This window comes from Mycteria americana, chromosome 2 (assembly GCF_035582795.1).
Source record: "Mycteria americana isolate JAX WOST 10 ecotype Jacksonville Zoo and Gardens chromosome 2, USCA_MyAme_1.0, whole genome shotgun sequence".
Lineage (NCBI taxonomy): Eukaryota > Metazoa > Chordata > Aves > Ciconiiformes > Ciconiidae > Mycteria > Mycteria americana.
This window is the reverse complement of record NC_134366.1, coordinates 1050902-1072595: the sequence shown is the minus strand read 5'-3', so window position 1 is coordinate 1072595 and position 21694 is coordinate 1050902. Positions and strand designations below refer to the sequence as shown.

General features: G+C 49.3%; 2 protein-coding genes across 10 annotated transcripts in view; one reads left to right on the top strand and one right to left on the bottom strand.

Moving 5' to 3' along the window:
• LOC142405183 (KAT8 regulatory NSL complex subunit 1-like) overlaps nt 1–11324 on the bottom strand; it is a 42332-nt gene extending 31008 nt beyond the window's left edge. For 2 of the 5 annotated variants that reach the window (XM_075492163.1, XM_075492164.1), the window contains exon 1: nt 9783–11210. Coding sequence is in view for 3 of the 5 variants with exons in the window: in XM_075492160.1 (XP_075348275.1) it covers nt 4734–5164 (431 nt within the window). In the remaining 2 variants the exon portion in view is untranslated. The other 3 variants (XM_075492160.1, XM_075492161.1, XM_075492162.1) reach the window with 2 other exon arrangements.
• Nucleotides 11325–11646: 322 nt separating this feature from the next.
• Nucleotides 11647–21694, top strand: part of DHX30 (DExH-box helicase 30) — a 34954-nt gene continuing 24906 nt past the window's right edge. The window contains exons 1-3 of one of the 5 annotated variants that reach the window (XM_075492157.1): nt 11647–11824; nt 12636–12710; nt 15766–15817. In XM_075492157.1, the coding sequence (XP_075348272.1) occupies nt 15787–15817 (31 nt within the window). In that variant the 5' untranslated portion in view covers nt 11647–11824; nt 12636–12710; nt 15766–15786. Of the gene's footprint in view, nt 11825–11959; nt 12001–12635; nt 12711–15765; nt 15818–19785; nt 20018–20050; nt 20530–21694 lie in introns of those variants that run through there. The other 4 variants (XM_075492158.1, XM_075492156.1, XM_075492154.1 and 1 more) reach the window with 4 other exon arrangements.

Here is a 21694-nt window from a genome sequence, read left to right as displayed (position 1 = left end):
AAAAGGCATGCCCAGATTTTAAAGCACTAAGCCTGGGACCGCAGTTATATTAGGCATAAGCATACGTGCTCTTCAAGGAAAAAGATTTTTTTAAGGCTAATCCTGATAAATTCTTTCCATTCTGATAAATGCTTTAATTTCGGAAACACCTGAATTTCCCCACCCTCACCTTAAATCACTGTCTACAAGTTCTTAACAGGTTTGAAGCTGCTCCTTACAAATTCACAGCCTGAAGATATATTTGAATATTGCCTTGTGGTAGGGAGGTCAAGATCAGAAGATTACAATGGTTCTTTCCAGCCAGAAGAGAAACTTCACATACTTTTGCCATTAGTTTAGGTACATTACCACAAGGTAAGGAATTTCCAGATGTAGTAATCCACATCTAGCTTTCCACAATATTGGGAGAGTTACTACAGTATTTACAGACAGTAGTCACCAAAATGAGAATATAAGCATTTAACACAGATTAGTTGGGGGGGGGGGGGGGGGGGGGAGGCAATTTAAAAACATATTGATTTTGCCAGATTATCTGACGTGAGAAAGAGATCAATGTACAGGAGCATATTCAACACTTAAGCAAGAACAATCTACTATCAATCACCTTTTTTTGGCTTCAAATCTCACCAAGTTGTTTTTTAGAATTTAGCTAATAATGCAGCAAGCAAAGAAAACCAACATTTATGTTTATTAAAGGAAATATAATTACACTAAGTATCTAGAAGCAGAGAGAGAATGAAACATAAAGCAAGACTGTGCAATTGATTTTTAAGCTTCCGTCGGGTCTGTCCCACCCTACAGGCTCCACTCCCCGTTCCACAATCCCAGCTCCCCTCTGCTTGCCCATGCACAATAAGCACCAACTAGTCCAAAACCAACCACCACCAACATCCATCCATTTGGCTGGTCATTGCTAGCAGCCTTCAGTTAGGAGCGGAAGTTTGAACTGCTGCCGCACACAGCCCGTTTTCTGTGGATACCTTCCAAAGGCCCAGAATCTAAACTCAAGAGTTGTATCCAGGTAAATTTGTTTCTGTGAGACAACACATGCAACAGCTAAAGTAAGATTTCACTCAGCCAAACTTAACTGAAGTATCCAAGACAGCAGATTTGTGAATGCCCACATGAGCGTGCATGCAGAGGAACACAGAAAGGCAAGCTTTGTGCAAATCCCAGTTGGGATTTACACTGCTCCAATGATGAAAAAAAAAAAACAACCCTGCAAGCTCAACGTGAAAGCATTCGCAACTGAGAGATGTAAAGCAGCTGAGAGCACATTTTAAGTTGAAGCCAAAGTCAAAACAGGAAAATCACGTGCTACTTATTCTATAATTTTTCAAGCCATTACCCACATCAAACATCAGTATTTCATTGTTTCTGCACTAAATTATAAATTGGAAATAGCAACATTCCTTTAGATACACTGTTTTATGACCAATACGTAGATTAAGCAACTAACCTGTGATTAAAGAGTTCACGTAAAAGTAAAGAACACATACAGGACTGTAAAGCCTCCACAACAGTTGGAGCTGTTTACAGCTCTCTCAAACTAACCACTCGGGCTGAAGCTGCTTGTTATAAAGCCCAGCTACCCCAGAAATACTCATAGCAGTTACAGCTTTCGCTGTAGGGTAGTTAAGAAACAGTTGTTTCTTCACAGCCGTGTTTCAACAGCATGCAGTCTATACGGCAAGGCCATTGACTGAAATACAGAGAAAACACTGAACAGCTGCCTGTTCAGGCATCAGCAGCCCATTCACCCCACAAAGTGGGTTTTGGGCTTTTTTTTTTTTTGGGGGGGGGGGAAAGACACATTGTAACAGAACTTAAAACAATCCTAACATAACACAAAAAGCACAGTAGCAAAAGCCCAGAATTTCCTGGGGGAATAATCCGACAAAATCAGTATCTTTTAGAATGTTCTTCTGCAATTTTTTTTTCTGTTTTGCAAGACTAGAATTAGGCCAAAAACCAGGAAAAATATTGGAAAACAAAACCTTCATCTTAACAGGCCTTTGCTACAAAAAAATATAAATGTACAACACCCCTCTGAAACATTTCAGTTCCCATGAAAATCCAAGTGAGATACATTCAAGGGAAACTACATGGCAAATCAATAGGAAGAAAACTGAATAAATAGAGAATGTGTCTAAATACCACACATTTCTACGTGTGCAATAAAAGATCTGGACAAACAAGGCAGAGGAAGATAAAGAGGATCAGTGCCATGCTGGGAAAGGCATAATGTTATGAAGTTGCTATCTTGGATTTATGCACAAGAATTTTTTGATCCATTTTTGACTGCCAAGTAATCAATTCTGAGAGGTGTTTTTTTTTTTTTTAAATAAACAGAGGGAAGCAGGAAGACAACTATACAAAGACTTAACTCACTGGCTGATGCCCTCTACTCTGCTGCCTTCTTGGCCTCCTGGCAGATAAAAGCTTCCAACAAACTCCCTTGCAGTTTTTTTGGGGTCCTCTATCCTTCTATGAATTACTCTCCAAAGGGCTGCCACTTTGTTACATTTTTCATTGTTGCTCTCCAAATGCCGAGGGAGGCGGAATCAGGTCACTTCCACTTTGCTGATGCTCAGGAAAGCTCCAAGGGCCAGGAGAGACAGGAATGCAAGGGTTTACTGGGAAGAGAGAGCGCACAGCATCACAGAGAGTTCCATCTCACCAACCTCCGGGTTCTGAAGCGGAACGAGGACAATTAACATACAAAACCTTTATTCATCATGGACAACCAAATAAAGAATACATTACAGTAGGAAATGGCAGAATATGCAAGTCCAAGAGACAGCTTTCTTTGCTCTCCTTCCCTCCCCCAAGACTATTCCACTAAACAGGTCATCTCAGAGTAGAGAGAACAGTTACTTCAATAAAACATTTAGAAAAAGACTAACCCAGGATCTCCAGAACACAACCAAATCTTAATAGGTGTCTAAGGCCAATTGCCATCTCCCCTCTTTAGAAAACAGCAAACCTCAGAACACAGATGAAACCCCACAAGGTACAAACGTTATTTAGAGGATGCGATACGTACACTGAACTGCTCAGCAGATATATCCGGCAGGAATAAGCCATCACCTGGCTTTACAATTTGTGTTAATCAACTTAAAATTACCATACAGAACCACTGCTGGTTTGGGTCTTTCCTAAAAGGTGATTAAATCTTCCCAAGAGCTAGCAGCAGCCAAGTGAAGTAGCCCTGCTTCCCTCTCCTTCGCCCCAAGAGCTCCTCTTGGCAAACACCTAAAACCACGACCACCACAGCTTCAGGAGACAAAGTAACAGAACAAAACTCATTTTTCTACAGAGCTGATGGTTTCACACCATGAACCACTCCACCTGGGAGCCAGAGATGGCTGTGCTCGAACAGGGCGCAGAGCCGGGGCAGAGCACGGGCCATCCCTTTTGCCAGCAGCTAGCCATTATCTGGCTTCTCTCTTATCAAATCACCTTCTTCAACAGACCGCAAGAGTACTACTTTTGGATATAAAGTTTAAAAAAAAGCAGTAAAGACCTCTGTTCTCATTATAGCTAGTTTTGAGATGACTGACCACACACAGAAAACAAAACTGATCATTTCAAATGTCCCGCGTGTTTATTGTGAAATGCAGACACGTCGCCCGCCACCAAGATCAGCAACTCTGCCACATCAAAGCTGACGTGTGCTGCTTCCTAGTGCGCTTCCAAACCATGCCTACTGCAAAAGCACTTTAAGTTGGTTTGGAATAATACAGAAGGCCATTGTCAGCGCAGACACTGGGCTTTTGGAAAGCCTTTACCTTCGTAAAAGTAAAAGTTTTCTCTTCATATTGTTTGTCCTGCCACCAACACCGATTTGGTTAGCTCCTTCCTATTAACATTATCACAAAACAGCCCTATCCTACTTCTATTTATCAAACTGGGGCCAAACTTTATCCTTTCCCTGCCCCCAGTTACGTCAGGCGGTTTAACAAAAGGTCACTTCTTCCTACAAATCCGACCTTGCTCATATCCTTAAACCAAGACGGATACAAAAGCGTTACACTACAAAGTGGCACGCACTGCAAAGGTTGTCCGAGCAACTCACTTCACAGATAAACTGTGAACACCTCATAAATATTTCCGACCTAATATATGCAAAACCAACACAGAAGAGAAAGCACCATAAAAGCACATAGGGTAAAGAATACTTGGTGTTCGAGTTTAAGAAAAAAAAACCAACAACAACATAAATGCTCACAAGGAAGAGGAAGAAGCGAATACAAGATAAAATCTCCCATCCTTGCTGCCTTCGGACCGACACTCTCGCTCTCCCCGGCGCTCCAGCCGCCGCCAACCGCTCCCCCCTCCACGGGAGGAAACCGGAGACCCGAGACCCCACGCACCGGGATTCACACCTGACCCCACTCCCCGCTCCTGCCCCCGCCACAGCCCGGGCCGGGGGGCCCCGGAGCCGTCCCTTCCCGGCGACACGGGGGTCGTTTTCGGGTCTAAGGAACGAAGCTCAGGGAAAGCCGCCAGATGATAAACGGGGAAGGCAGAAAGAGGTTTTCTCACTCTTTTAGCACAAAAAAAAAAGCGCCGCTATTCAGAAGCAGGGCTATTAAAACGATGCTTTAGACTTAAATAACCCGAAAACGCACGTTTGAGCGGCCAGACTCCTTAAGCAACTCTACAAACGCCGCAGGAAGTATCTTAAGAGGCGCCTTCCCGGGGAAGGGCCGCGGCAGCCCCCTACTCACTCTGGGGAGGCCGCGGCGGGGCGTCGCGGCCCCGGCCCGTCCGCCCCGCTCTCCTCGCCGGAGCCGCTGCTGCTGCCGGTGGCATCGGAGTCGCAGGCGCCCTGCGTGGCGCGGAGGCGGGCGGTAGCGCTGGCCGCCAGCAGCCGCAGGTCGGGCCCCAGAGCGGGCGGCAGGCTGCCGGGGCCCGCCCGCCCCAGGTGCCGCGCTAAGCCGGCCAGCTGGTGCCGGACGTGCCGTTCCACCTGCCGGGCCTGAAGCGCCCGCAGCCGGCGGCGGAGGCGCCGCGCCCGGCTCCACAGCGCGGCCTGGCGGCCCCGCGCGGCGGCCGCCCGCCCGGTGGGCAGCGCGCACAGCCCAGGGGCCGGGGCCGGGGCCGGGGCCGGGGCCGGGGCCGGGGCCGGGGCCATGGCTACGGCTGCAGCTGCCGCCATACGGGCCCGAGGGCAGGGAGACGGCGCCGCGCCTCAGCGGGAACGCGGACGTCTCCCGGCGCCGGCCGGACAGTGCCCACGCACGCCTCTAGCGCCACCGCAATGCGCAGGCGCAACACCAGCGCCGGCAGCCCCTCCTTCCCCCGCCGGCCGCGGCGCCGATCGCCTATTGGCTGCTGGAGCACGCGCTCGCTTCAGAACCAACCAGAACGGGTAAATAGTGCCAGCACGTGCTGGGGGGGAGGAGCGGTGAGGAGGGCAGGCTGGCGAGCCAATCATAACTGTCAGCTGTCAGCCTGCCCCCCCCCCCCCCCCCCCGGTCTATATAAGGCCGCGGAGGGCAAACGTGCTCCTTCTCAGGAGCGGGTCCTTGGCGGAGCTGGCGGCCATCTTGTCCCGGCGCGGCGCGGGAGCTGCCGCACCGGTCGCGTCCTTCGAGCGCTGGCCGGGCCCGGAGCTCTGCCGCCAGCAGCGATCCCCGCCGCCCTCGGCCCGGCTGCACGCCGGCAGGGCGCAGCCCTGGGCAGAGCGAAAGAAAGAACACATCCAGCACAAGGCCTGTGTCCACTGCGGAGCCCATCCTCCACCTGTTTTATACACTAATCCAATTATAAAAACATCTCAGCCAGTGATTAATCCAGCCTAAATAACGAAAAGTCAACATTCAGCCAGCTACCTGAGGGCTTTCCATCTTGTCTGGGCATGAGGGACGGAGGTGTGCCACACTCTGCTTGCCCGTGGCTCTGAGGGGGGAACCAGGTCTCCACAGCAGGTAGCTGGCAAACCGCCATCTCCAGAGCAGAATTCTCAGTATTGGTAATTCAGAATAGTGGGCAAAACTGGAAAAACTCGACTAGCGCACTTAAGCAAAAAAAGCTAAGACTGTAATCCTTTACATCAGTGGATCTCAGAAATACTCCCATCGAGTCAGGGAAAGCCTCTGCGGGCAGAGGCTGCCTGGGAAGTTTCTTAACAGCAGCCATGACCAAAGTCAGCATCTCAGGAAAACATCGTGGTCTACTGTCTCCAGTCTCTTCTAGCCAACATCTTCCTGAATTACCCTTTCATAGTTTCCTGCAGAGTAACACCGCGAGGCAGAATACCAGTTAAGCAGGGTTAGCGTGACAGTACTATGAGGCATCTGTTCTATAGAGTAACACCTGAAAACCACACAAATAAGTTGCAGAGAGCTCTCAAAGCACACAGACCACCAGAAGAAACATTAAGACTGAAGAAGCAATGCTTCCGCACGTGCTCAAGGTGGGATGGTTTATGTTATTTAAAGAAGGGACAGTAATACTTTTATTTGAAGTTTTACTGAAAAAGGTCACAGAATTAGCTACTGTACCCTCCAGCATTTTATTAGCGGTTTGTGGCAGCTTGATTTCTTGATGTAGCAGATTGAGAACATTGTTTCTAAATGTTTTACTTAATATCTGATTAAATATTTTTGCCAAAGCAAAAAGCCAAAAGCAGCATTTAAGAATTTAATGTTCACAATTGTACCATTTGCCCATGCAAAACCTTTTCCCAAAGGTTTACTTCATGGTACAGCTGCAGCTGAAGAGATAGTGTCATTGCTGGTTGTATTTTCAGGCCAATGTAATTCAGAAGAAAATTGTATGCTTTACAACAAATATTAGACCACAAAAAGGTGCCTGAGACAAGGCAAAAAAATGGAAAAAGAAGAAAAAGGGTATTTAAGAAGGTAAAAAGGAGGTGTTTTTTCCAAGATCTTTAATGAGCCAGTCCACTTCCAAGGAATTAAGATTTTTCTATTTCTAATACTACTGTTTAATTGGAAACAGATTATAAAGTTACTTCATACAGTGAGATATCACTGGCTGTTCTATAAGTATTTCATATTGGGGGCTGGGGGAAATCCATACATTTTTTTTTCTTGACCAGCGCAGAACTTAGCCCATGGAACTTTTTACTATCCCAGAATTACCCACATCCTGTCATGTCTCATCATGAGAGCCATAAAGAGATAGTAGAAATGAAAGCATGGAGTTTTGCATAAAAAAATTAAGACGTGATGTATTATCTGCTGACAATCCAGTTTGCTCCGGTATCTACTTTTCTGACATTTAATAAATTCCCCAGATTACCAGCAGCTTTAAAAGGTACAGCAGGGAATTTTAACATCCCCCTTCACAACAGAGGGGATCAGGAAATGATCTTTCTTAGTTGTTCTATTGATTACAACTAGTGTACGAGACCAGACAGATTTTCCTTTTTTGGGTTTGTGATTATTTTCTTTTTTTAAACCGGCTTCCTGCTTCTAGTGTCTTTAAAGTACTTTTGTGGTTGTTTTTAACAACTTTAGTGATTTGTTCATCAAATTCCATCTCAGAAGTTGAATTTTTCTTATATGTTGCTTCTTAGCCTGCGTTCATTGGCTTCAGTAGAATCTAGCCTCTCCACTTAGGAAATAATTCAGTCCAAGTCAGAAGAGCTCTTGAGGCACGCTATTTACCTAGATAGGTTTACTTCCTTCTCTGCCTCTTCTTTGGGTAGTTATGCTCGCTTTCTCACAATTCAGTTTCTGTAAGTCATCCCTAAGCTAAATTCGATGATTTCGTGTTTGACTTTTACTAAGCTACAGCCGTTTGCCTTTAAGATTTCACATCACTGCAGCAGCCGTTGGTAGCATCCCACGGAGAAAAAAAAAGAGAGATTCCTGACTTTCTAGTGACAATGATGAGCTCAACGACTACATTAATGACAACTGAGCATTAATGACAACTGACCTAAGCAAACACCCACAGTAACTTTTCAAGGTAACCCTCACAGCTTTTCCAAAAATTGTATTAACCGTTTAATACAGAAAAAGCCTAAGAAAGCTTGAACTAAAAGGGAAACACTCTGTGCTACCATATTTTTCAATATCCTCCAGGTATTGTGACAGAACAGGCAGCAATCAGTCTGAGTTCTTCTGACAATAAGCTTCTATAAACGTACATTAACATAGTATTAGGCCCTTTGTCTTCAGAGCTGCAACAAGAACAAAAAATAGCTGAGTACGACTGCACGCAGAACGGTATAAGCAAGCCTGCAGGATAGTCTAACATAACCGGATTGTAAAGGTGTTCGATCTTAAAAGGTATAAAAAGAGTATCAGCTACTCGTTAAATTCATTGAATGAGAGCTACAACGTCTGCGTTGTAATAAAAGACAGTAAATGAAAATCAAATCAAAAAGGATGTTCTACCAGAATTACACCCAGACTTCATTGCTTGCACTCACTGGAAACTGAACAGTCTCAAAAACCAGAATCTTTTTTGTTTGTTTGTTTGGGGTTTTTTTAATACAATAATTTTCATGATTTGTTAGGAACTTAATTTGGGAAAGAGACATATCAACCGGCTACGTCCCCATTCTCATTTAAGGATGGGCAACGGGGATGTCTTTTTTCCTAAAGCAACACTGTCCCTCAGATGGTGCTGACCCCTTGGCACCTTTTCCGATAACTCTTAAACCTGCTAACTAGTTTCAAATAAACTCAACGGAGGCATTGAAAAAATGCAGAGATACCGAGTTCTCCTCTGGAAATGAGGAGTAAAATCAGCCCCCTTCCCAAACGTGGTGGTGTAAGCTCAAGCAGTTTGGGCACAAGGGCCACGTAGTGATTTTCGTGGGTTTTGCACTGCAACTGTCTGTTGTACGGCTGACGGCGAAGGGACGTGGGCAGAAGAGAGGCTAATGCAGGAGGGGCAGTTTAGGGGATATGGCTGGGGAAAATACATGGATTTTTAGGTGTCCAGATGAAGATCTAAGGCATGGCAGGTGGTGGATGGGGCAGGAATACAGAGAGGAGCTGCACTGGGTGTACAGAAATTCGGTTAACTAGAGGGCAATAGCAGACTTTCCTGTTAGTTCTGCTGGACGTGGTCTTTTTAAGTTTTTCTTCAGAACAGAAATAGATTAGTAGATAAACAAAGCTTGGGAACAAAAAACAGAAAACTCAAAATACTGTCTGTGGGTTTATCTTCATTTTAGAGTTACAAGGAGTGATAAACTGTATTTAGATCTTGTCTAAAAACAGCCTTTGCAGCATCTCTTAGGTTACTTGGAAAAGAGACAACAAAGTAACACTAGTAAAAATATTGTAATCAGTAGGAAGCAAGTAGAGAACTATCATCAAATCTTGGTGCTTTAGATGGCTTGACACGTTCTCCACAGAGTCATTGTATTACAGCAGTTTTCCATTCTAAGCCCTCAGAAACAAATTGCTTTACTCCTTACTTATCAGATGACTTCTGAATGATGATGCAGGCTCGTTAAGCTAGGCCGGTAATAATGGCGTAAGTTACTCCCCTTATCGTAATGCTTTCTTTCATTGTCTTCCTTGTCTGTAAGCAGTAAGGGGGGTGAAGATCACCTATTAACCTTTCGGCCTTCAGAGTCTACAGAAATAACGGGACTTGACGCTTGTCCTCTGAATACAGGTGCAGTAGCTGGAGACCCCTAAGCATCTGCTACAGATGCAAATTTTCTATATTCTTTGCCACTTCCTCCCATCCCACGTGCGTTCTTCAGCCTGCCTTACCTAGACCTCTGGTTCTGTGAGCAGGCAGACTAATTTTAGGGCAATTCCAGTTTGACACACTCTTACCTTTGGATGACTGCCTTCCCATCCTGTTGTGGCTCACGTCCTTTGCGCAGCTGACACGGAGATAGCTGTGGCCTGCAGACCACAGTGAGAAACCGAGGAATTCAGTAAGCTTCAGTCATCCCGGGCATCTCATCACTTCTCGGTGAAGAAAGCTTTTAAGTAGTCAGAATGTTTTCAAATGTCATTTCAATCTCACCGAAACAAAGCTTTTCTTGGGATTCGTACTCTGAAAGGTTTATTTTATAAGTATGTGGACGATATGAAAAAAAATCACAGAAAAAGCCAGAAAAACAAGTGAAGAACTCCGCATGCAAATAAGCTGTTAGGTAGTAATTACTAAAACCTGTATCAAAACCACCTTGAGTTTAGTGTTAAATTACCACACAGAACTTAGGACTTTCAAACGTTCCATAATTTTAAGTGTACCTTTTCCCACGTTCGCCTTGCTGTACAAGTTCACCTTGCCAGAGAATCGGTAACACGATGAGCAAATGGGCACACCCAGACCACAACTGTTTTTCCCTCATAAATTAAGCTACCCTCATCGCACGTTTGCTGCTACCAACGCACCTCACCACTGCATCCACGCAAACTTCAGCGTGTTGTGGAAAGCAAAGACGCATTTTGGCTCTTTGCTGTTGAGAATCCAAGTGTAACAAGTCCTGCTGCACCGGCTTCTAACGGCAGCGCAAAGCGAGGAAACGCTGTCAGACTTCCACGCTATTTCACGGGTTGCCGCTCCGTATCTTTGGGCAGCGCCTGGAACTGCACACAAGCGTTTCATTAGGCGATTACTACAAACCAGGGCCTTGGTAACGCAGGGGAGAAGCGCTGCTTCTCTTTACTCGCATTAGGGTTACTCCAGTGAGAAGCGGCGATGAGCCTTGTGCTCCAACAAAGGAGGAACTAGCCCAGCCTGGTTTCAGCACGCAGTGAGCCTGCTCCAGCAGGAGTGGGCACCTGCACTGTGTCTCTTCAGCGATCCAACTCTAACCAGTAAGTGAATCTTTTGAGATCCGGAGTAAGCTTCTACCTATAGATACATACAGCAAGTTGGTTAAATATTAACACGGTTGTCAGCGCTGGTGGTTGCTTAATATGTCGATATATTAACGATGCACGTGGCTTCCCCCGAATCAGGCAACATTAGACCCAGCGCAGCGTTCCTGAGGCTGGCTATCAGATTGCCCCTGGGAGAGCTCCACGTTTTCCAGCCACCAGCACAGGCCATGGCCTCACCCAAAGACCGAGACTGAGCTTTGGTCCAGACCAGGTTTATCGCTTCTGAGCCCATCAGCGCTGGCAGCCCCCGCCCAGGCAGCTCACAGCCCCGCAGGAAAGGCACCCCGTCCCCGGGCCGTACACCCGGCCGCGGCCCGGGGCAGCCCGCCCTCCCTTCGGACCCGGCAAGGCCAAGCCCCGGGCACCGCGGCCGGTCTCTCACTAGGGAGGGCGAAGCTCACACGACGCGGCCCGGCCCGGCCCGGCCCTGCTGCCCCGCGGACACCCGTGTCTCCCCGCGAGCCCCGAGCTCCGGGAAGCCGAGCGGGAGCCGGGCCCGGCCTCCGGCCCCTCCGCGCCCCAGCCCGGCGGCGGGGAGCCAGGCCCCAGTCGCTCCCCTCAGGGCCGCGCACCGCCGGCACCGCGCTGAGGCGGAACAGACGGCACCAACGGCCGCGGCCCGTGGCGCTGAGGTCGGCGGGGGGGGGGGGGCGCAGAGGCGACGGCAGGGGCCGGGACCCTCCGAGGGGCCGGGGCCGCACCGCGGGCCCCCGCAGGCCGCGCCGCCCATTGGCGCCAGCCGTTGCCATGGGGACAGGCCAGGCCCCGCCCCGCGCCCACGCGCGGCCTCGCACTCTAGTGCCTCTCGCCGGTGGTGGCGGGGGGGGGGGGGGAAGCGAGCGGGAGGTTTCACATCCGGGGGAGCGGGCGGAAGAGACGGCGCCGGCAGCGGGCGGCGCCCCGGAAGCGGATCGCGGGGGCTCTTGGGAGTTGTAGTCCGAGCGGCGGCGGACCGGCGCCAGAGAGTTGGTTGTGAGGAGGTAGGTGTCGGGGAGCGGGACCGGCGCCGCTCCGCCCGGGGGGGCTCGGGCCGCGCGGTGCGTGGCGGGACCGCGGCCCCGAACCCGCGGTCGAGGCCCGGGGGGGGCCGCGGCCTGAGGAAGGGCGGCGGGAGGAAGGGGAAGGAGGGGGAAGGATGGCTCCGAGACGGAGCCGGGTGGGTGGCGGCGGCGGCGGGGGGACCGGCGGGGCCGCGCCGCGCGGGGCTGAGGCGATGGGCCGGGGGGCGGCGGCGGGGCCGGGCGGCGCGGAGCCCCGGGGCCGAGCGGGGGGCGGCGGGCGAGCCCAGGCGCGGTGCCCGCCCAGGGGGGCGGGAGCCTCGGCCCGAGGGGAGCCCCGGCCCGCGGGAAGGGGCCGTGCGGGGGCCTGGGCCTGTGCGGCCGGGCGGCGCGGGGCGGGCGGGCGGGGATGCCCCGCGGATGGGGCACCGGGCGGGGGCGGGGCGGGGGCGCGGGCCGCGGGCCGCTGCTGCCCCGGTGCCGCCGCGGGGAGCCGGGGAGCGCAGCCGGCGGGGGCGCGGAGCCGGCCGGCCGAGCTGCCGGGCGCCTCTCCCTTGGGGTCTTGGGCGAGTGGCCGGCGGGGAGAGCCCCGGGTGGAGGGGGAGCGGCGCCCCGCTTCGGGAAGCGGCCACCCGGAGGCGGCCTGGGGAGCTGGGCTCTCCCCTGGTTTTCTGCTCCGTGCCGTGGGGAAGCCTTCGCTCCTGTTACAGAGCCATTCTCTGGCATGGCTCGCAGCCCTTTCCTTAGTTTTGTCTCTCCCTTGCCTTCCTGTAACTTACTCTGTTGTCACTAGCGGCACCGTTTTTTCCCCCGTGGTCATTGGAACCGTGATGCCGTGTTGCCCGTTTGGTCCACAACGCTTGGTCTTGTGAGTGGCGGGTGCCCAAGAGCATCCAGCGCCCGGTCCTGCCTCTAGCACTTTATTGTCCCCCCTTCCATCCTGTCAGAGTTCAGCAGCGGGAATCCTGCAGAATTAGGATCGATAAAGAAAGGTGTCTTGCACAGATCCACCCCTTCTTTGGCCCAAATAGCTGAAAGTCAAACTGTTTGGCTTTGTGTGGACCCCAGCGTAGGCGATCCTTGAGGATGAATAATACGTAAGACAACACCATTTCTCCCTTGTTCTCACAACAAAGCAGTTGGGGCTATACCTCTTCATCCACTGCTGGAATATCGCAGTAGACAATAATCAGAAATTCTGTGGTATTCACTGCATCTTGATATACTTCTTGGGGATGTGGTTTCTCCTCATACGTGCGTGTAGCTATTTTCAAGTGGATCAAGGAAACACAACAAAGACCCAGTTCCCGGGCCTTTGAGATTTTATCTAACAGTTTCCAGTGCCACATTCACTGGTTTCACTCTTTGCCTTTGCAGTAGGGGCATTAAGTCCACTGCTAACGAACTTCTGGTGTCTCTTTTGCCATCTGGGATTCTAGTACTTTGCCAAGTCTGAGGCGTCAGGCGCTCCGCAGTCTGCTGGCGTCATCGTGCACGGTTGATTCTCGTTCCAAGTGTACCGTTGCCTTGTCCGCAAGAGTCCTGTGTCATCGTATTCCACTCCTTCGTAAATCCAGTGTCCCACGAGGCCCCGCATCTCTCTCCTGTTGTCAGAGCCTGACAGAATATCTTTTGAATCTTCCAGTGTGTCCCTCTTTCAGTGCCGTTCATGCGTCCCCTTAATTTCCGTGAACGGTGAAGCAGCTGCCGTAGTTGGACACCTTTTTTTCTTTGGTATCAGGATCTTCAGCAACAAAACCCTGGGATTTCCACCAGGCTGCCGGCTGTGCTAATACTAATTCCCAGTTCAGGATCCTCTGTGTTCAGATCCACCAGATCTGGTCTTGAGTAATCCAGTGATGATGCTGCAGGGGCTGATCTCTTAATGACCTGTACCTTAAACCTGAGCTTATCTATCCAGGCTCTTCTCTCTCTGCTTTGACTGTGTTCCTACTGGATGCTCAAGCTTGAAGTGCTCAAATTCCTCCACGTCATTTGAAAGGGATCCCTCATCACTGGGACAGCAAGAGCTGGATTCTGTTCATGGACCTCACCTGGATTGTTTCATCTCTCTGCGCCTTTATTCTCTTCCCTCTCCTGTCCCCACTCCCGCCCGGTCTGACTCTAGCTCTTCTAGACTCGGGGCTGCTGCTGGTCGCACGGCAAGGGTCCCCAGCTCAACTGGGGGTCTACAGGCGCGGTTATAAACAACAAATTTGTTAGTCTTGCATGTCAATGGGGCTCTCAGTTGTCAATCTCGGAAGCTCATCCATGTGGGGTTTTCAATTTTTTTTTTCCTCGGTCTTGAGCAGAAAAGACCATTTTCTTCAACTTTGTCTTGCATTTATTTTTGGAAGTGCCCTTCTGCCCATCCCAGCGTAGGCGAGATGTTCTTTGTTCTCTTTTCTGCTAATTTGTGCTCTGCAGGTAAGCCTTGCAGTTTACCTGCCTGAATGGTGCATTGCCCCGGAAAGCTGTCGTAGACTAACTTCCCTGTATTCTCTGGAATACGCTTAGTCTGCCTGCAAGCAAACAGCTTCCCCATTTTTGTCATGCTTAAAAATTTGGGAGGAAGATGCAGCCGATACCTCCATGACTTAGATTTAAGAATATCTTGCAACATTCCCAGTCATACTCCTGGTTGTCTCTCTCCAGTGACTTCAGAGTGTTCAAGGACTTACTCTTTTGTGTCGGAGTAATATTGGACTGGTATAATTTATCAGAAATACTACTGCCTTTAAGATGGTTTGTACGTCGACTGAGATGATCCCTACGTGAAGGGGGCACAAGACTGCTATGTGCTCCGCTCTTTGCACTTTCAATTTGCATTCCTCCCGTGACTTAGCTCCATGGTTGAATGCTTCAGCCATAAGAATCTTGCTCGACTACCACAAAAAAGTTTTCTAACTTTGTTCAGTGCAGTGAGTTAGTTATACCAGGGATGTTTTCCTCTGCCATCTTGATAATTACTATGCCATGTATGGTTTTTCATTTTTAAACAAGTCAAATAACTGTGTTTTTATTTATTTAGTCATTGAAAAAGACAAGGTGTAGACTCGCCAGCAACAGCAGGGTTGGTTTTTATGCCCCGTAGGGAGGTGACTTGCTGAACAAGGTGTCACGTCCACGGAGTTCTGTTCTGAAAGTGCTGTTATTTTAGGCCTTCTTTGCTGTTGCTGAAGTAAACAGTAATTTTGTCATTAGTTTCACTGACAGCAAAAGTGAATAATTTGAAAGCATAATAATTGTAGGATATTAATTGTGTGGGAATAGCCGTTAATCTGGATAGTTAATGTTCGCTTTGTGTAAATGAGGACCCGCACCCATCTGGTCCAAGTTTGTTAGGAAAGCCTTGTTACTCTGTTATCAAGAATGCCTAAAATGTATTTCATGTTTGGCATGACAGATAAAGCACCTCAAAACAAAGTTGATCGGTTTTTTTCTTCTTGTTTGAGTGAAAGCTACTTTAATAAGAAATTAAAATAGGAGGTTTAATGTAATTTCAGCAAAGAACATTATCAAAAGTACATGTCTCTTTCTTCTCTTGTTTTGCTTTATAAAGGGGGAATAATGGCAGTGGTCTACCTACGTCTGGCATTCTGACTTAAAAAGGTTTTCAAAAATATCCCCAGATCAATATCATCACAGAAACAAAGCACTTCCAAAACCTACAAACCGCTGGTTGAGAAGACACTTCCTCCCTTCGGGTGGAGAGCGGCCAGTTATAACGGGATAGCAAATAGTGCACGCACGATTCAGATGAAACAGGCAGAATAAAACCACCAAGGTGAAATTTGTTGAGGGCTATCAGCTTGGTCTTGTGCTAAGGAGAGCTAGTTTCAGAAGTGCTGAGCATTTGAAACATCTCAAAGGAAATATAATTCTAACTTCCTGTTTCTTTTTGCTACCTCTCGCTTTCCTAGGAATCAACCCTTTTCACTGTGATGGAGATGTTCTCGCTGAATTCCCTTAAAGGTAAGGACCTCAGACAATCTTCAGTTCCACTCTTATTTTTTTTCTTTGTTCAGAGATTCAATACTATAGCAGATTGAAGAAAATTAATTTGTTAGAAACAGTACTGTCCTCCTCTATGCTGGATAAATGAGAGGTTTGTCCTACAGATGTCTTTGTCAGAGTTCCTTCTCAATGCATTAGGGACAAAAAAGGAAGTTGAGATGACGATACCTGGACTGGCGATAGCTATGTACGATGCTGATTTTTACGTTTGAGACGCACTTTATTTCTTGAGGGGAGCCCAGCGTGCAGAACTTGCACTGTAAGGGTAAAGCCACGGTTGTTGTTGTAACCAGTGTAAGTCCGTTCTGTCTTGGTTAGCGTAGCACTAGTTAAGTGTTGCACCTGAGCTTGGTTACAGTAAGCACAAGAGAGTATTTCGGGGAAACAACAGAATTTGGAAGGGGAGACAACCTCTTGTGTTATCCAATAGATGACAATGTAGACTTGTTTGCCATTTAGCTTAAAGGCTTTTTTTTCCCTTTTAGTTTTAGCCTCCTAAACATACCTGCATCCTTTTGTACCAATTCAGTAAGTGCTTTCTCCTCGGTGTTTGCATACTTTAAATATCTGTCAACTGTTGTCATGTCTTTTTTTTTTCCTGTCATTGCTTTGCCAACCTCTTTCTTTAGATCGTATTTTTCCTTAAGAAATCCCTCCAGTCACTGGCTGGTTTTTGTTTTCTTTTGTTGTTCTTTTCTGAACTCCATTACTTGGACTTAAAATAAGGTGCGTAGAATGGAATAAAATATTCCAGATATGGCTGAACCAGTGACGGATCACTGCCTCCTGTCTCAGGGAAGTCGTGCTTCTGCTTCAGCACTTGGGGAACACAACAGCGTCCCAGCCATTCTTGTAACGCTGCCATGCTAGTGAGTCACCAATATTGTGGGTTCCGTATTTAAAACAAAAATTCCCAGAATGCTTTATCTGTCCAGGGCGTTAATTATGTACAAAGTAATTTTAGTTGGGAGTAAAAACCCTCTCATCTGTCAAATAGTGGGACCTGGGTTGGACTCTGAGAGCGAAAGAAGGAACTTTTCCTGCGAGGGCTAGTGGTTTGTCATGGCCAGACGGGGTTTGGGACTCTGGGTGCTGTAACACTTGCGCTCTGGGGGAAAAGGAAGTCTTTAACATAACGTGGCTTGTTAACGAGCTTCTGCATAGCGCTGCTGCCTCTGCAAAGGCTTGGCTAGAGAAGATGAATTAACCACAGCTCATCGAAGTGAGCCTGGACTGGCAAAGCCTGGGAAGACAGCTTTAAGCGATTATTTCTATGCTGTTTAACGCTCATCTCTGCAAAATAAAGCTCTTTGGATTGAATATGTGGAATCTGTGACTTTTGGAATTTTTTAATAAATTGAGTCTTAACTATTTTTTCTGTGCTCAGAAGATAATTTTTATATCATTTACGGTGACAAACCACTAGCCCTACTCATGTCTAACTTTCCGTGCACCAGCACACTGTCTTTCAGCATCTTCTCCGAGATTTCTCCTTCCCACTGACTGTGTGTTCCCAAGATTTTCCCCAGACATGTACTTTAGTTATCTGTTCTCTTTTGTTTGTTTTGCTTTTAATCGTTGTGGTGTCCAGCCATGGTTTTCATCTCCTTAGAGCTCTTGTTTCCTTTTGTGTTTCTTCACTGATGTTCACAACTTGAAGCGGCTGAGTAGCTGTGATTATTTTTTTTTTTTTTTTTTTCTTCACTGCTGGACAGCTTATTGCCTCATCTAGATCTTGGGAAAATGCTAAATAAACCAGCAACTGTATCAAGTTAAGTAGTTGCACAGTAGATTCATCTTCCCAGAAGGGTGTATTAATGTTTGCATACTATTTCCAGCCACCCTTTCTTTCTAGTCCTCCTTGAAGCTGTTGTTTCCAAACCAACTGAGGTTTATTGCTAAAAGGAAGAGTTTGTGCAATGGCTATCAAAAGATTTACATACAATTCATTTCCTTAAATTGACTTGTCTAGCAAGATTGTTTTCCTTTTTAGTGGACCAATGCTCTTAAAATTTGTAATCTAAGCCTTTATAATTAGAGTGCAGAATAACTTTCACGTCTTTCAAAAAAAAAAAAAAAAAGGCAAGCCTTTTTTTGTGTCCTCTGGTGCTGCTTCAAGAACTGGGGTTTTTTGTTTGCTTTTGGTTTTTTTAGTAAAAAATAACGACAAAGACGAATCACTAGCTGCTTCACAGAGGTTCTAAAAAGTGCGCAAATTGGAAAAGGCGCATTTGGTGTAGTAAGGGTTTTTTTGAGTGTTCGTGTATGCTCTTCCAAAGTTTCGGGTTTTTTTTATACAGGGTTTTGTCTGATAACTTTCCACTTCTTGAACCTCTTCTTGTGGAATACAGGCTTTGTAAAACTGAAGTGTGCATTTATGTTAGTTAATCCTTTTGTGGCTTATCAAAGATTTCTCTTTCTGATTTAAAAACAAACACCCCCCCACCCCCCAAACAACCAAAAACCCCCTTTTTTCATCATGATGCGTAAACAACCATTCATGTAAACTTTTGGTTTACGCACAAAATATTCACTGAGTCATAAGGTATTTGACATAAAAATGATTCCCTGGCTTGAAGAAACACACAACTTAATGGTAGTCCCAGGTGTATGTTGCAGCCAGAGATAATAAAATTTATATACATTAATTGCTTAGAAAAAGAATTCAGACTTTAAAAAAATAAAAGAAATAAATCCTGTAGTGTTTGAATTGCACCCAGCACTACAGCCTTGAGAACTTTACGCCTCGGATATGAAACCATTCGTATAGAACCAAGTAACAGGGGAGTCGGCTTCAGGTAGGGAGAAACGTGTAGGAAGGGAAAGTGCTGTCTTGCTGTCTAATTGACTTCAAGTTTTTTAGTGTTTCTCTCAAATGGTGATAAACAATGGGCTGCAAGCGGACTTTATTTTGTAGTAACATACACTTGACCATGAATGACCTGGCCCGTACGTGTGTGTGTTGGGGGGCAGGTGGGGTGTACGTGTAGCTGAAGAGAAGAAACCCGAAACGGCTTTCGGGTTCCAGGGCAGTTTCTGAATCGTTCTTGCAGTCACTTGTGTTAAAACAATCAGAAAGGTTGCTTTGCCTGTAAATGTGCAAGGATTGCAAGAATCGTGTGCGGGAGTGAAACCGAGGGCAGCCAAACGCTGTTGAAAGCATAGTAAAAATTGTATGTGTGTTTTTTTCCCTCTAATGAGAGAAGGTTAGTAACGATTCTAAAATAAAACCCCTATTTGGAGGACTGGCCCGTGGATTGTGTTTGCAGTATCATCACCAGGTCGCTCAGATCTTGGAGCAAGTGACTCATCTCTTTGTGGTGATGTTTCTTTGAACGTGTGTGAAGACATTCTATTTTGGGGGGGGGTTTGTGACACCTACAAAATATTCACAAAACCTTTGAGACGACCTAGACCCGTATCGCGCCATGTCTCGTCGGTGCACGAGCACACGCTTTGACTTGCCGCCTTGTTTCTGTTTGCTGCGCACGTGTCAGGAGGACAAACAGCTCCAGGCAGGGCTGGTAGAGTTCCATGATGCGAGTGCCGTTGATTTTTTAGAAGAGGAAGAAAATGTCTTTCTGCTGGTTTAATGCTTCAGCGGGCGGCGCGAGTCCTCTGCCTGCCCACGGCGGCCGGCACCTCGCAGGCAGGAGCTCTCTGCCTCCGCGGGTTCTGGCAGGGACACGAAAGCAGGTTCTTTTCCCTATCCCGTTCCCTTCCTTGGCAGCGTCACGGCAGCCCCCGGGTGGCGTGGGGGGGGACGCGCTGCCCGCGGATCTGCCACCCGTGGGCTCAGCATCCCCCCGCTGACAACTCGGGGGTGCAGCGGAGCTCGCCTGCGCCGGGTCCTCCCCCCCGCCGGGGGGCGCTGCGGCGCGGACGCTGCCTTCCCGCCGGAGCGCCCGGCCGCGTCGCTGGCCGCGCCCTGCCTGAAGCCGGCGCCGGGCAACCTCAAGATGGCGGCGCTGGGGCTGCTGCTGCAGGCGGCTGCGGCCTGCGGCTCGGCCGGGCCGCTGCGCCTCTGCCGCTGCTACCGGGCGGCGCCGGGGGCGCGCGGGCTCTGCACCCGGCTGCCGGCGCCCGAGAGCCCCGAGGAGGCGAGGCAGGAGGAGGAGCCGGGCGCCGAGGAGGAGAACGCCGCCGCCATGGTGAAGGGTGAGCCGGGGGCGAGGCGGGGCGGGGGGAGGGAGGGAGGGAGGAAGGAAGGAAGGAAGGAACCGGCGGCGCCCCCGGTGTGCGCGGCCCGGCGGCCGGGGAAGCCGCGCCGCGCCGCGCCGGCCCCGCACGCAGCGGAAGGGAGGAGCGAGCCCCGCTGCCCGGTGCTGGGAGGAGGGAGCGTGAGCGCGCCGCACGTCCCTCCCCCCGCGCCTGCAGCCGGGCCGCGCCGCCCGCCGGCCTCCTCTCGCTCCGGGCGGCTGGGCTAGGCCGCGCCGGGCCGCCCGCAGCCCCCACCCCCCCCGCCCGCCTCCCCCGCCGGCTGGGAGGGGCGACCGGCGCCGCCGGGGCCGCGTCGCGGGCGGGCGGGCGGCCATCGCGGGAGAGCGGCGCGGCCTTGAGCGACCCTGCCCCGGGGAAAGGGCTCCTCGCCGGGATGCGCGGCAAGGGAGAGGAGCCGGCGAGCTGCGGCGGCGTCTGCACGCACGGCTGCGCCGCTGCCGCCGCCGCAGGTAACGGGCCGGTCGCCGGCGGGGGGCGGGGGCCGGTGCGGGCAGCGCGGGGAGCTCGGGCAGCGAGGGCCGAGGCCTTTGTGGCAGCCCCTGCCGCGCTGCGCGGCGGTCTTTGTTGGCGGCGTGGGGACCGGGAGAGGTGGGTTTCTCCAGAAAACGGAAAAGGGGTGCGGAGCCCTTCGGCTCAAGGTCGCCGGTTTGAAGCCGGGCCGAGCCGGCCCTGGCCAGAAGTCCTCGCCGCTTCTGATTGCCCGCCGTGGGCTGACGCGAGAGGAAAAAATCATAAATGGATCTTTCGCTAGAAATCCTGATGGATTGAGCACGCCCATCGAGCATCCGCCAGGAAAACTGCTCTGCCGTCGCCGTGCAGCGAGTTCCGTTAGGTCAGAGCCGGAGCGGGCTGCGGGCGCTTCGGAGCGTCGCTTTATCCGCGTTTCGTGTACAAAGGGCTTCGGTCTGGCCTTCCACCAGGTAGTCTTGCTGCCTGAGCTGAATTAAACGCTAATCGAGATACGGACAGCTCTCAACGTAAAACCTGGTATTTGCGGTGTCCGTAAATCTGGTCAGGGACGATGTCTCTGTCTAAAGCTTGGAAGATGTCTTTTTCTCTTTTGGATGTCAGTGCTCCAGCCTACGACGACAGAGTGGTGTGTGAGAGGGCCTGGGGTTCAGGCGTTTGAAGGGTAAATGCCTTCCTGCTCTTCAGAAGGAATTGTTACTTTTTTAAAAGAATATTTGAAAGTGTGTTTTGATGTCATGTTTTGACAATTGCTTTTCGTTAGATTGTGAAGTGTGAGGAACACTTCTAGTTTAGAAAGATACGAGTAGTTTTGTGCCGGAGGTTACTGCTTCCGGGCTGTGACGTGAACTACTACATTTTCCCTTTTAAAATCACTGAAATCTGAGTTTTATTTCTTAGTCTGTAGTCTTCTGCTTTGGAAATTTGGTTTATTATTACATAAAAAACAACTCCTTTTTTTTTTTTTCTCATCCTTCTGTGTTCTGTGCTTCCTTCCCACCCTCCAGCACTTTTTTTTAATTATCATTTTCTCTCTGTAGTTTCTTAATTCTTTGGGTCTTAGTTCCGTTTTCCTTTCAGAAGCTCTGCTGAGCTTTATCTTGTAGTTCAGAGTCAGATAGTCTTTAGTTGTCGCATTCAAGCTGT